General features: G+C 38.3%; 1 protein-coding gene across 1 annotated transcript in view; it reads right to left on the bottom strand.

Moving 5' to 3' along the window:
• The window catches only part of BRIP1 (BRCA1 interacting protein C-terminal helicase 1), a 152,062-nt gene extending 138,632 nt beyond the window's left edge, over positions 1 to 13,430 (bottom strand). The window contains exons 1-4 of the mRNA XM_037742445.1: positions 13,308 to 13,430; positions 11,778 to 11,889; positions 9,318 to 9,491; positions 1,729 to 1,856 (exon numbers count right to left, since the gene is read on the bottom strand). Of these exons, the coding sequence (XP_037598373.1) occupies positions 1,729 to 1,856; positions 9,318 to 9,491; positions 11,778 to 11,889; positions 13,308 to 13,400 (507 nt within the window). The 5' untranslated portion in view covers positions 13,401 to 13,430. The remainder of the gene's footprint in view (positions 1 to 1,728; positions 1,857 to 9,317; positions 9,492 to 11,777; positions 11,890 to 13,307) is intronic.
• Between the last annotated feature and the right edge of the window lie 2,603 nt (positions 13,431 to 16,033).

Genomic DNA, 16,033 nt, shown 5'->3' with positions numbered 1-16,033 from the left:
ACTATTTCTAACTGGCAATAACATAAATAAGTACCTCATGACAACAAATAAAACAGAACACAGTAATGGCTCACAAATCTTAGCCAAACTAGCTTTGATTAGTGATATATCAAAATTGGAGTATTATAAAATGAACTTCTCATAAAATAGTCCCACCATATGGACATCAAATCTAGTATTACAGCAAAGTCCAATCACATATCTAATTGGAAAATAAAAGTAAATAAAATTTAAGTATAATTCTACATTGAAAACAACTCAGAATAAAAATTTTAACATAAACAGTCATGATTTCCTACAATGTGGAATACATTACTTAATTACTATTACTTACTAAACAGTTGATAAACCAAGTTGTCTTTCATTAAATTTCTTTTATAAATATCACTAAGTTTTCTTTCCAAACTGTATTCATGCATTTTCCTACTTGTGAAAGACCTATTCACTAAAGTTATAACTGGGAGAAAAGCATTTCTATTGATAATCTCATTCCTACCCAAAATGAAATGAGAACCAATGAGATAAGCGAATAAACGTTTTATGTTGAGCACTACCTGATGACACAAAACTATGTACACATTTTGTGAGGGGGGAAATCTTTATAGATTCACACCTCATTTGTCATTGGTACTTTGATAAAAATAAACTAGTTCACTCTACTTCTAAAAATAAGGTTGAATTATAGAAATTTATAAAGATTGTGAGTGGAACAGTTAAACTACCTAAGAATGCAAGCACCTTGGGTATACTCAATTAAAAATACCCAATTACTTACCTACAAATAACATGCTAATTAATGGTTTTTAGTTTATGTTTTTATTTATTTATTTTTTAGAGACAGGGTCTTGCTCTGTCAGCAAGGCTGAAGTGTAATGGTGTGATCTTAGCTCACTACGGCCTTGAACTCCTAGGCTTGAGCAGTCATCCCACATCAACCTCCCAAGTAGCTGGGACTACTGGTGGTTCACACCACCACACCTGGCTCATTTTTAAACTTTTGTGGAGACGGGAGTCTTTCTATGTTACCCAGGCTAGTTTCAAACTCTTGGACTCAAGAGATCCTCCCATCTCAGCTTGCCAAAGTGCTGGGAATACAGGCATGAGCCACTGCACCTAGCCTAATAATTATCTTTTTTATTTGTAACCAAATCTATTAAAATCCCAACCTCCCTACCTCACTGCCATGGATTCTCAGAAAATATTGTGTTCATCTATGAAAAGTACATTTCATTTAAAATACCTGGTAATTCAAGCCTTTTAATTTTTAGAAATATACATATTTTATCATGTATCAATCTGAAAAACTCAGAATAAATCTTTTCATTAATACTATCAATTCCAAAATATCCATAACATGAATAATCATATCAAAGGTTTTTTAGCCAAAAGAAAATGCTATTTTAAGATAAAAACAATGGAAGAGTTAAAAAGGGCAAAGCAGTATATTACCAAGATAGCCCTTAAGTAAATATTTTACTATCAAATTCCTCATGTGTGAGAAACACCATGCAGTTTCACTTGAATGACATGTTACTGTGAATAATCTGCTATAACAAACTCCCTTGTAACAAGTAACTGTACAAAATGAAATTATAACAAATTACCATTTAATTTACAGCTGTCATATGACCCAACTAATCTCCACAAGGGCATTAAAACCTTAATTGATACTTGACTACCATGTTCAGCTATAACTGGATTATTTCACTGCCAATAAATTCTGTTTACCTGCTGTGCAGTTTCTAAGGGTCGAATTCTTTTCTTCTCTACTTGAAAATCATCATTTTCATCTCTGTATACGGATGCCTGTTTCTTAGCAGATAACTTGGCAGCCAGAGTGGTTTTTGCAGGGGAGTCTTATATAAGAAGCAATAAAAAATTAGCATAAATAACTTACACATAGGCAATTTTTCTAAAAGAAAACTGGAACCAGGATGTAAGGCTTTTTAGAAATTTCATACCATAATCTAAAACATGAAACTTAAACATGTTTTAAAAAGTACTTCTCTACCATTCAGTTTACTTTACCAAAGATTTTGAGAAACACGCTTTCAATAGGAAAAGTCCAATATGATTTTTTAAATAGCTTTATGTACTTGTAGACTACACCCAATAATGTGATTTAAAATGTATAACTGCTAGAGTCTCTGAAGAAAGAGACTTATTTCACTACATATTTCATGTGTGTAAAAATCTTTCTTTACAGTATCAGTGTTTCTTTCCTACTAAGTTTTTCCACGTTCTTTAGAACAAAAACATTGATTATAGAATCAAGCTCATATAATATCTTTTAATCCCACAGTCCTGAAAGCTCCTTCTCAAGGTCATTAAGGACCTCTTAACCACCAAATAACATTAATTACCCCAATCTTTTTTTTTCTTTTTTTGAGATGGAATCTCACTCTGTCACCCAGGCTGAAATACAGTGGTACGATCTCAGCTCGCTGCAACCTCCTCCTCCTGGGTTCAAGTGATTCTCCCGCCTCAGTCTTCCCAGTAGCTGAGAATACAGGTGCATGCCACCATGCCCGGCTAATTTTTGTATTTTTAGTAGAAACAGGGGTTCACCATGTTGGCCAGCCTGGTCTCAAACTCCTGACCTCAAGTGATCTGCCCACCTCTGTCTCCCAAAGTGCTGGGATTACAGGCTTGAGCCACTGCACCCTGCCAATTATTCCAGTCTTACAAACGTGAACACTAGTGTTTTAAAAAGTCCAGTAGCTGACCCAGTATCATACAGTTAGTAAGTGGTAGAGCTTGGATGTGACTGAATCCTGCTGTGTGACTCCAACCTCCGTACATGTAACCTCTTAGGCATACAGCTGAACACTGTCTTCTTGGAACATAGCAAATACATTTTCTTCTTCCTTAATGTCTGTAACAGTGTTCTTAACTATTCTCATACATTGGTTTCTCTCTTCTCCCTTTTCCTAAATATAAATATTCTTAAAGGTATCCTCCTTCCTGTTTCTCTCTAAACATTCTCTCCACTCTCATGGTTTGAATTAATTTAACAATCTTTTTTTATTTTTTGAGATGGAGTTTCGCTCTTGTTGCTCAGGCAGGAGTGCAATGGTGCGATCTCGGCTCACCATATCCTCTGCCTCCTGAGTTCAAGCAATTCTCCTGCCTCAACCTCCTGAGTAGCTGGGATTACAGGCATGAGCCAGCACACCTGGCTAATTTTATATCTTTAGTCGAGACTGGGTTGCTGGGATTATAGGCCTGAGCCACTGTGCCCAGCTAACTCTTAAGTGTAATGTTTTCAGNTGAATTCTCCTGCCTCAGCCTCCCCAGTAGCTGGGATTACAGGTATGTGCCACCACGCCTCGCTAATTTTTGTATTTTTAGTAGAGACAGGGTTTCTCCATGCTGGTCAGGCTGGTCTCAAGCTCCCAACCTCAAGTGATCCACCTACCTTGGCCTCCCAAAGTGCTGGGATTACAGCCGTTAAGCCACCACGCCCAGCCAACAGTCATTTGAGTCTATCCCATGACCAGATACCATGGAAAAACAATGAAAAACAGAATCCCTTGCCCTAAAGGATTTACAGAATATTTACAGCAGAGAAATACCTATATGAGCGGGTCCAATACTGTTTTCAAAAAATAAGGCCCCAGTGGCTCATGACTGTAATCCCAGCACTTTGGAAGACCGAGGCAAGTGGATCACTTAAGCCCAAGAGTGCAAGCCTGCCTGGGCAACATGGCAAAATCCCATCTCTGCTAAAAATACAAAAATTAGCTGGGCATGGTGGTATAGGCCTATAATCCCAGCTACTGGGGAGACTGAGGTATGAGAATCCCTTGAACCCGGGAGGCAGAGTTTGCAGTTAGCAGAGATCACACTAGTGCACTCCAGCCTAGGCAACAGACAAGGCTCTCTCTCCAAAAAAAAAAAAAAAAAAAAAAAAAAGCAAGTTTGAGACCTCATAAATTCAGAAATGAACCTATGCCACACAGCACTGATTTTCAAGTTTTTTTTCTAAAGTGTAGGACTATTTTCTTTTCAAAGAAATGTTGCAGCTGGGCACGGTGGCTCACACCTATAATCCTAGCACTTTGGGAGACCGAGGCAGGTAGAACACCTGAGGCCAGGAGTTTGAGATCTGGCTGGCCAACATGGCAAAACTCTGTCTCTACTAAAAATACAAAAATTAGCTGCACATGGTGGTGCATGCCTGTAATCCCAGCTACTTGTGAGGCTGAGGCAGGAGAATCACTTGAACCCAGGAGGCAGAGGTTGCAGTGAGCCAAGATCATGCCACTGCACTCCAGCCTGGGTGACAGAGCAAGACTCCATCTCAAAAAAGAAATGGTGCTTAAAATTTCCAAAATAGAGATGAAAGACCTAGAACTTCTCTGATCCACTTTCCCCTTCCCCTTACAAGTTGTGTTTATAAGGTTCTTAGAAACACAGTTTGGAAACCACTATACTCTAAAATCCTAATAGTTTTGCCTTTCAGAAGTAGGTCTTTAATCTACCGGGAAGAGGTTTTGTGTCAGGTATAAAGTTGGGCTCCAATTTCAATTTTTTCCATATGGACATCTAATAGTCCCAGCATTACCCAAGTTCTTCCTTTCCCCTCCACTCTGTAGGGGAACATCTATAAATATATCAAGTTTCTGAATATGTGTGGAACTGAATTAGGGTTCTCTATACTTTTAGGTATAGATAGGTATAGAGAACTGTGAATTAGCGTGCTATTGGCACTTCACTATGCTAAAGTCAGTCCATCTTAATTACTCTACGTTTACATACAATAAATCAGTATATTTGGGGGATCAAGTCTCTCACCTTGACCTGCTTCTTCAGATGCATCCTGGCTATTCTTAGTCCTTTGCATTACATATATATTTTAGATAAGACAGGTAATTTTGAGCTCTGCATGTCCAGACAATCTATGTGGTAGTTATGACAGTGAAAATTCATCAGCCTATACACTTAGGACTTGTGTTTTTCTGTATTTTGGTGATAAAGAATTTACTTACAAATATAAAGAGGATATCAGAATACAACCTCGATTTTTTCCCATTTAGACTATTCTAGATAACATTGACTCAGTAATGTCAAAATCAAGGTGGTATATATGGACAACTCATTTTTGATAAAGACACAAAGGCAATGCAGTAGATAAGGATAGCCTTTTCAATAAATAGTGCTGAACAACTGGATATCCCCATGCAAAAAAACAAACTTTAATTCATACCGAAACCAGCTTGGCCATAGAGACCCCCATCCAGGCAGCGCTGAAGACATTAAGAAGCAGACATCCAGATAAAACAGCAAAGTGGGTCTATCCGGGGTCAACAGCCTTCCAAGCTGAGAGCCTCAGGGGCAGACAGCATCTGAGCTGAGAGCCTCGAGGAGAGTCTGACTCATGTAGTTAGTCTCTCTGAACAGGTGATTATTATTAACAAACAGGTGCTCTGTGTTTTCTCATAGAACTAAGATAAACTAGGTAGGCAGCTGGTGCCTGCTTACCACTAATCAAGGACAAACCAGAAAGTATTCTCCATGAGGGAGCCACGGGGGCATAGTTACATATCCCGTGCTTAAAGAACTGTTTTAATAGGTATATGACATACATATACTGTTTTGCTGCTTTAGAATGCCCTAAGCAGTTTTCTACTTGGGCGGGGGGTGGCCAGGTTTTCCTTGCCATTCTTCTCAGCAAACAATATACTTTACCATACAAGTTAGGACTTGTCCCAATAAATCCATACCTTGTACCATCTTCACACATTAACTGAAAATGGACTTAAACCTAAATGTAAAACCTAAAATTCTATCTGATCAAAGAAGTCTCAACATTTCACAACAAGAAAACAACCCAATAAAAAATAGGCAATTATTTGAACAGATATATCATCAAGCAAGATACATGGATAGCTAATAAGCACATGAAAATATAGGAAATAAAAATTAAAACCACAATGAGATACCACTGCATGCCTATTAGAGTAGCTAAAATTAAGGCCAGGTGTGGTGGCTCACGCCTATAATCCTAGCACTTTGGGAGGCCGAAGAAGACAGATCACTTGAGCCCAGGAGTTCAAGACAAGCCTGGGAAACATGGTAAAACCAACAAAAACTACAAAAACTAGCTAGATGTGTTGGTGTGTGGCTGTAGTCCCAGCTACTTAGGAGTCTGAGGTATGAGGCTCACTTGATCCCGGGAGGTAGAGGTTGCAATGAGCCAAGTGAGCCAAGATCACAGTACTGTGCTCCAGCCTGGGCAACAGAGTGAGAGCCTATCTCAAAAAAAACCAAACAAACAAAAAAACCAGAATGGCTAAAATTAAAAGGACTGACCATACCAAGCGTTGACAAGGATGTGAAGAAATTGGAACTATCATAATTACTGATGGGAATGTAAAATGGTATGACCATTTCATGAAACAGTTTGGAAATTTCTTAAAAACTTGGCCAGGCAAGGTGGCTCACACCTGCAATCCCAACACTTTGTGAGGCTGAGATGGGCAGATCACTTGAGGTCAGGAGTTCAAGACCAGCCTGACCATCTCTACCAAAAATACAAAAGTTAGCTGGGTGTGGTGGCAGATGCCTGTAATCCCAGCTACGCAGGAAGCTGAGGCAGGAGAATCACTTAAACCTGGGAGGCAGAGGTTGCAGTGGGTCAAGATTACACTACTGCACTCTAGCCTGAGCAACAGACTGACTCCATCTCAAAAACAAAAAAAAGTTAAACATACACACCTACAAAGCAATCTGGTCATTCTGCTCCTAGTACTCACCTAAGAGAAATTAAAACATACATCCATACAAAGATGTAGACACATAATATCTGTCTTTGTAATAGCCCTGAACTAGGAATAACCCAATTATAAATAAACAGCTAGATAACCAATTTGTGGTATATCCATGGACTATTACTCTGAAATAAAAAGAAATTATTAATATATGCAACATGGATGAATCTCAAAATATTTGTTGTAAGTGAAAGAAGCCAGACAAAATTAGTATACATCCTCTATGAATCCATTTATATAAACTATAGAAAATGCAAACTAATCTATAGTAACAGAAAGCAGTTAAGTGGTTGGTTGGGGAAGTGAGCCGTGGAGGGGTAGGAAGAGGGAATAACAAAGGTCCATGAGAAAACTTTTTGGGGAAAGTGAGTATGTTTGAAAAAATTTAGAGAAAGTGAATATAAGGTTGGTGTGTATGTTCACTATCTTGATTCTGGTGAAAGTTTCATGGAGGTACATATGTCAAAATGCATCAAAGTATACCATTTAGGCTAAGTGCGGTGGCTCACATCGATAATCCCAGTACTTTGGGAGGCCAAGGTGGGTAGGTCACTTGAGGTCAGGAGTTCAAGACCAGCCTGGCCAACACAGTGAAACCCTATCTCTACTGAAAATACAAAAAATTAGCCAGGCATGGTGGCAGGCACCTGTAATCCCAATTACTCGGGAGGCTGAGGCAGGAGAATTGCTTGAACCCAGGAGGTGAAGGTTGCAGTGGGCCAAGATCACACCACTACACTCCAGACTGAGCAACAGAGAGAAATTCTGTCTCAAAAAACAAAAAGTGTACCATTTAAATACATGCAATTTGTTATGTCAAGTAAACCTCAATAAAGTTATTTTTAAAAGCAAAGGGTATATATAAATATTATACACCAGAGTTCCTATAATTAGCTGAAAATTAATCCCATTCGTTCATAACAACAAATATTTATTTAGCACCTACCATATGCTAGGGACCCTGCTAGAGTTCTAGGGATACAATGGTAAGCAAATTGACAAATACGTTCCTGACCTCATGAAGTATACAGTCTACTATGGAAGCAGAAATTAATAAAAGATTTAGACAGACACATATAATACAAACTGTATCAAGTGCAGGCCGGGCATGGTGGCTCACACCTGTAATCCCAGCACTTTGGGAGGCTGAGGTGGGCAAAGCACCTGAGGTCAGAAGTTCCAAACCAGCCTGGCCAACACGGAGAAACCCCATCTCTACCAAAAATACCAAATTAGCTGGACGTGGTGGCACATGCCTTTAATCCTAGCTACTCAGGAGGCTGAGGCAGGAGAATCACTTGAACTTGGGAGGTGGAGGTTGCAGTGCGCCAAGATCATGCCACTGCACTCCAGCCTGGACAACAAAACCGAAACTTCATCTCAAAAAAAAAAAAAGTGCTATTAAGGATAGGTACACAATGAAAAGACAAAATATAATAGGGAAATCAAATCTACTCTGACAGGAAAATCAGGATGGATACCCCAAGGAAGTGACATGTAAACTCAGGAAGAAAAGGATAATAAGTTGAAGATGGAATTTTGCTCAGAAGAGACACTAATACAAGCAAAGGCTCTGAGGAAGAAGAGAGCATAAATCTTTGAAGGAAAAAAAAGAAATCCAAAAGGCCAAAATCAAAACAATGTAGACAACACTATTGGTCACCTATTTAACAACTATTCCACTTCTTTTTCCTCATTCCTACCGGAAGTTCAATCATCTACCGTCCTCTGTATATTTATGTGCTTTAGAGGAAGCTGACTCCATCCTTGATTTTAGGAAATGGATACTGTTTGGACTTAAGTCAAGCATGGCAACCTCTGTCTCCCTGCCAGTGACTGGTTAAGAAATAGCATGAGTAAAAACAGAAAAAGGTTTATTGGATGCTCTAAACAAGAGATGGTAGTTTGGACTATGGAGGCACCAATGGATATGGAGATGTACATAAAGAACTAAGAAGGAGCAGCATCCAGGATGTTCCCTAGGTTTCTGTCTTAGGTAAATAATAGTCTATCCCTTCTTTACAGCCAAAAGCAGGAGAAGTATTTTTTCTAAATATATTATTAATAATCTTACATTACTCAATATATTTCTTTAAAATTAGTAAGAATTATTTAAGGATCACACATAAATATATCTGATTCTCATGTAGGATACTGGCCTCAGAAGGCCAGATGGCAAACTTATCAAGAATGAATCAGTGAGGCTAATTAGATTTTGTCTTAGGATACGAACACTATGTTTTATAGAATTCTAACATACAATTAACAAAACTGGCTACAAATAACATCAATTTCTGAAAATCATTTATTTTGTCTTGCCTTCATTAAAAAATTACTTAGGCCAACCAAATGTCTCAATCAATTAAAAGTCAAACCAAGGACTTAAAAACTTTTGACCACTCTGTGTTATTTAAAAAGAATTCCAGAGAAACTAGATAGAGATATATAATCAGTTGTGCTAAACAAACTTATATAAATTAGGGCTTATAATGGTAATAAGACTCCTATTACAGATATCACTGATCCAGGCAAAATATAAATTACCTTGACAAGCTGATGAAGTCTCATTTCTTTCAGAAGGTGGTGTGCTTGGATTGTTGAAATGATGTGAAGTTCCTTGGTTCATGTCATTGTTTGTAAAATCCTTTGAATGGCATGTACAACAACATGACAATGGTACTTCAGCTTTTTCACTTATGCCCTCATCTGCTGGCTTCCCTAAAAATGGAAGAACCTCTGTTTATAACATATCTAAGTAAATAAACATTAATCATTCTCTACAGTTAGGGTAAGTAACTGGCCCAGTTCATCCAGGATTGGGAGGTTTCCTAAGATACAAGATTTTTAGGGCTAATAGCAGGAAGGTACCTGGCAAACCTGGACAAGCTGGTCACTTTATCTGCACCATCAAATTAGGACAGGAGAGAAATACTTAAGCCAAAAATGTTTGGCCAGACACAGTGGCTCACGTCTGCAATCCCAGCACTTTGGGAGGCCGAGGCGGGCAGATCACTTGAGGTTAGGAATTTGAGACCAGCCTGGCCAATATGGTGAAACCCTGTCTCTACTAAAAATACAAAAATTAGCAAGGCATGGTGGCATACACCTGTAATCCCAGCTACTCAGGAGGCTGAGGCAAGAGAATTGCACAAACCCAGGAAGCAGAGGTTGCAATGAGCCAAGATCACGCCACTGCACTCCAGCCTGGGCAACATAGCAAGACTCTGTCTCAAAAACAAGAGCAAAAACATTTATAGAGAAATTATCACCCATTTATGTAATCTGCAAAAATCTAATAATCTAAGATTAATAATGTAATAAAAGTACAACCACTCAAGTATTCATTTATATTAAGATTTATTTAAAATTCAAGAACAGATTGAAACAAGGACCTAAAGTAAATTCTTAATTACTACTTTCCCTAAATGAAGAATTTGAAAGTTCAATACATTAAATAATAATGTAACACATAAGGGTTAAAGCATTCCCCACATTATATTTCTATTTCAAATAGAAACATGTTTATTGATGTATTAATTCTGATACATGAATCAAAATACATTTTAAGGTCAATATTCGAATCAATAAAATAGGTAATTTTGGTGCCTAAATATAATACAAAATTGTAATAAGTTTACAACATGTGCCTACATTGTATACAAATGTACTACTCATATACTCCAAAAAAAGCTAAATAATTTCTTTTTTAAAATAATCAGTATTGATTCTGTTTTCCCATTTATACCATATAAATATTCCTAATTCTATTTTTCAGGTATCTGCCATTAAGACCTGAAGCTAGTAATGATAAACTCACTTTTCCCAAAATTAACATCAGTAAGAATCAAAATGAACAACCAAAAGATTATGAAATATTTACTTTGTATTATTAATATGTTCTTATAACAAACATTTCATTTTAAAAATGTATATATATACCTATATACACGTACATACATACATACATACATACACATACCATGTTTAACCTCAAATTCTCCTAATAGTTTAGGTTAAACCCATATAATCATGTAACTAAAATGTATCCAATATTAGATTTCTGATTCGTTATATAATTATATAGTGTTTCATAAAAGTAAATATTAATAGACATTTGTTAGCAAACAAAGTAAAAATAGCTTGGCCTAGTGGGTCATGCCTGTAATCCCAACTACTCAAGAGGCTGAAGCAGGAGAATCACTGAGCTCAGGAGTTTGAGGTTACAGTGAGCTATGATCACATCACTACACTCCATCCTGGGTGACTCCACTCAGAAAAAAAAAAAAAGTAATGGAAGTAATATAAATTCATACAAACAATATTATAATATATCTGGCATCCAAACAAGTAAGAAGATCAACTGATGTATTCTTTTTTATATATTCCATGCGTTAATGTTATGAGAAAGGAACAAGTAAGCAAATATATTAAAGGATTTCAAAAATTAAAAAAGCAATTAGTATGTGTTATAGCATCATGACAGTCCAACTCTTGCATCTTGCACGTACAAATTATCATCTAATTATTCTATAATGATAACCCCGAGCATCCAAAACTGTTTTTGAGACATGGTCTCACTCTGTCACCCAGGCTGGAGTACATAATCACAGCTCTCTGCAGCCTGAACCTCCTGGGCTCAAGCGATCTTCCTACTTCCGTTTCCCAAGTAGCTGGGACTGCAAGTGTACATCACCATGCTTGGGTAATTGATTTTCATTTTTTGTAGTGGTCAGGTCTCACTATGCTGCCCAGGCTGCCAAAACTCTTTATGTACCTTCCGACTCATCAAAAGACTAAATTATGTTCAGTGTTATTTTAGCATTAATGAAACATATTTTGCTATATTGAAACTCTTTTGGCAGATACATAAATTTTTTAAAGAAACATCTTTAAACGAATATTTAAATTAGCTAGAGCATGGCTGAACCCGTCTGGTTAAAGAGTACCATATTATGTTTTTTCAGGCCCCAATAAGCAACCTGAAGATATCAAGCAACTACTTACCACTAAGAGACTGTTGCCATGCTAAAGCTGAACAAAGTAAGGCTAAGCTTTTTCCACTTCCTGTGGGACTCTCCAGTAAACAATGCTGCTTACTGTTTAATCCTCTGAGAACCTATGGACACAGAAACCAATGAGAAAGATTAATAAACATTTTACTTTATAAAGGTCTCTCTCCACCTGAAGTACAAATATAACAACAAGAAGTGAGGTTGCACTCCAGGGAACACAACAATAGCAGAAGGAACTCGTATTCTGTGAAATCCAAACTTTATTCTTTTACACCTCTCCCTGAGATTATCTTGGACTTACCAAAATATCAAGCACAAGAGAAGAAATGAAAAGAGCAATCTATGCCAGAATTATGCAAGCACCAATGATTTCTGTAAAACCAGAATACATTACTACCTATCAATATCTCTGATGAAAACTTAATGAAAGATACTGCTAGTGAGAGTATAAATTATTATAACTACTTGGTAGAGAAATAAACAATTTCTTATAAAGTGAAGATGTCCAACTACCGCAAGTCCAGATCTATGTGTACACCCAAAACCTTTCCCAAAAGAACACAAGAAAACATGCATAAGAAAGTTCATAGCAGCAGCCAGGCAGGGTGGCTCACGCTTGTAATCCCAGCACTTTGGGAGGCCGAGGCAGAATCACTTAAGCCTGGGAGGTGGGGGTTGCAATAAGAGGAGATTGTGCCGCTGCACTCTAATCTGGAAGACAGACTGAGACCCTGTCTCAAAAAAAAAAAAAAGAAGGAAAGTTCACAGCAGCACTGTTTGTAATTGCAAAGAATGTAAACAACCTAAATGTCCATCAGTAAGAAAATGGAAAGACAAATTCTGGTATATTCATCCAATAATCCAATAGAATATATACAGCAGTTAAAATGGATTAAGAATCAACAGGTCTATATACTAAAAATAATGCCAAGTTTAAAAAATCAAGTTGTGCAGAAAGATAGGGTACATCACATCAATGCACAAAGTTTAAAAATATGTAAAATAATATTTTATATAATTTATGGACATATACATATGTAATAAAATTATAAAAACATGGCTAGGAAAGGAAAAGAACAAATCCAGGATACTAATAATCTTGTTACCAGTAAATAAAAATGAAGTACATATGGCAAAATAGATTTAACAAAACTGGAAAGTTGGTTTACTCAGATTTGTATGTTAATTTTCTACATGAGTCAAACAAAACAATTAATGGTGAGAAATATAGTATCCTGTTTAAAAGATAGTAAATACTCTGTAGAAAGCAGTTTTTCATTAAAAGTATAGAAATTCCAAATGAGCTGAGAACATTTTTCAGAATTTTCTTCTTTGTCTTAACCACGGATATATACATTTACTAGCAATCATTAGTTTCCCAGAGGTTAGATGTTCTTCCAAATGGACCCAGAAAATACTCTCCATTTACTATTTGAAAATATGAATGCAGTCACATACTCAATGTACTTTATGAATCATAAGTATCTATATCTTAAAAACTTAACTGCTGAAAAATACTTACAGAATTCATCATAGCAAGCTGTGATGGGTAAGCTTTATAAGGAAAGTTAATCTTCACCCCGCTAATTGTATATTCAGACCACATTGCAGACATAGTGTTTTCCTGTTTATTTCAGATTCCTAACTGCAACAGAAATGCAAATCAAATATTGAGACACATCTTTCAAAGAAAACCAGAAAACCAAAACTAAGAGAGAAAGCATAAACAAAACAAATGGAAACAAAAGAATTTGCTAATATTATAAATCACATCAGTTAAGAGCATGTCTTAGAGTCTAACAAATCTGGATTTGCATCCCTTGCTCTGCCATGTATTAGTTGTGTGATTTTGGGAAAGTTAGTTACCTTCTCTAAACCATAGTGATTGCATGTACCCCATAGGATTGTGGTAATGATTAAGTGAAATAATGTGCAAATATGATACAGTACATACCAGATTAAATATGAGCTCTTGTAACAATTACATCAGATGTAATCAACCTACAGAAACAAGTTCCTGAGGCCTCTCTCTCTAAAACTGCATACCACCACTCTTTCTCCTACAGTTCTTCCCCTTGTGTTACCCTTTCTGCAGTCCTCCAGTTAGAAGAAAAAAGCTGCGGACCAGAAGTCAGGAAGCATAGGTTCTATACCAGATTTTGACAGTCTTTGATGTACCTTTTTACTTCTCTGGATCTAACATCCTTATCTGTGATGACCTCTAATTTAATTTAAAGGCTGTTGTAAAAAAGAGAATGCCCACCGGGCGTGGTGGCTCACATCGGTAATCCCAGCACTTTGGGAGGCTGAGGCAAGCGGATCACGAGGTCAGGAGTTCGAGACCAGCCTGACCAACATGGTGAAACCCCGTCTCTACTAAAAATACAAAAATTAGCTGGACATGGTGGCGCACACCTCTAATCCCAGTTATTGGGGAGGCAGGAGAATCGCTTAAACCCAGGAGGCAGAGGTTGCAATGAACTTGAAGCCAGGAGGTGGAGGTTGCAATGAGCCGAGATCGTACATTGCACTCCAGCCTGACAGAGCGAGACTCCATCTCAAAACAAAACAAAACAAACAAAAACCAAAACAAACAAAAAAAAAAACAGAGAGACAGAGGGGATGCCTTGGCACATAGTAGGCACTCAAAAATTTTATTTAAAGGTCAGTAGAGTATTATAGAAAGAGGATAGGCTTTGGAGTAAAGCAAGCCTAAGTTTGAATTCCACTGTGTGAATCACATAACTTCTCAGAGCTTGCTTCTCCATCTATGGAATTGAAATACTAATTACCTTACAGGGTTTTTATCAAAATCAGCCCAGGATCTCACACAGATGAGGTGATCACTTTAATCCTCACCTCTTCTAAACCACTTTTCTTAACCTAGGATCCACGGATGTAATTCAGACAATGACCTCTTGAAATCGCATGCAGAGATTTCTCTGCATAATTGCATTTTTCCAAAGAGAAACTCTATAGATTTCGCTTCCCCTAAATAGATCTCAAGGAAATCAAAATAGCGGGGGAAATTACCTGCATTGTTATCAAATAAGGAATTACTTGCAGCCGTGGGGGAAAAAATTGTAAATTCAATCTGGGGATGAAGAGATGGTTAAAATAGCAATTCAATAGATTATGAAGGCACTAACATTAACCACCAATTGTGTGTTCCTAAAGAAGTGAAGAACCACGATTCTGGGGTATTTTCCAGCTCTAACATTTTGAGATTCTATCTCTGAGAATGAGATGTGGTGGAATTGAACCTCTTAATATGAATCAACAATTCAACGCTTAGTAACTCAGATATAATTTAGAAATCAACCCGTCCAGTACTCGGCTGTGGCAACAATTGTCTCAAAATGAGGTAGCTTCCCCCCAAATACTGCATAAAGGACAAACAAACCCCTCTGCCTCCTGCCAAGAAGTAACGCAGCGCCCCGGGCTAAGAACAGGCCTGTGCTCAGAGGAGGTAAGGATAGGCTCCCTCCTCCCACAGCCAGTTGAGATCCCCGAGCCCCTGGTGATCCAGTCATCACCCATGGGCCCGCAGGCGGCTTGAGCGAAGGCAGAAGTACTCAAGCCCTTCCCGTAGACTTCCCTCCGACTTGCCTGTCTGGAGGAAAACTGAAGCAACGCTCTGAACTCCGATTCACGGAAGGAAAGGAAACCGATTTCTGAGAGCAAATAAAGCGGAGCCCTGGAAGAGAAGAAAGGGCACGAGCCCTTCCTCCCTCTTCCTGGCGGGGCTGCTACTCCCCCGGCCTGGTGTGCTAGCTTGCGGCTGCCGTACCCTTCGTCCGCAGCGGTGCTCACCAGACCCCTCAACCACACAGCCCGAGACGAATTCCCGCCTCCCGCCCCCTCGACTCCCAACTCCCAATCGCCCTACGAGCTCGACCAATCACCCGTCAAAGCCAGGAATCAACCAATCCCGGTGCGAGGTGAGGGGGCGAGAACTCCGGCACCCAATGAAAGTCTCCGAAAAAAAAAACACCACAGACTCAATGGTGTGCGGCCGCACAGGAAGGCTATTGCCACTGGAGCAAATCTCTGGAGTTTGTTTAAAGGAAAACGTCTTCCCGGTTTGACTTTTGAAACCAGCGATAAAGCCTGTACAGCCAATTCCTTGGAAACTGTAAGCCTCATTCTTCACATCCGTAGACTAGCGGAAAGGAAACATCTTTAAGCTTTGCTCGTGGAGCACTCATCAGTGCCACTCAGTTTACATTTCCCAGCTTTGCAGTAGCC

This window comes from Cebus imitator, unplaced genomic scaffold (assembly GCF_001604975.1).
Source record: "Cebus imitator isolate Cc_AM_T3 unplaced genomic scaffold, Cebus_imitator-1.0 Scaffold121, whole genome shotgun sequence".
Lineage (NCBI taxonomy): Eukaryota > Metazoa > Chordata > Mammalia > Primates > Cebidae > Cebus > Cebus imitator.
The sequence above is the reverse complement of the archived record's forward strand: the minus strand, read 5'-3'. Positions and strand labels throughout refer to the sequence as shown.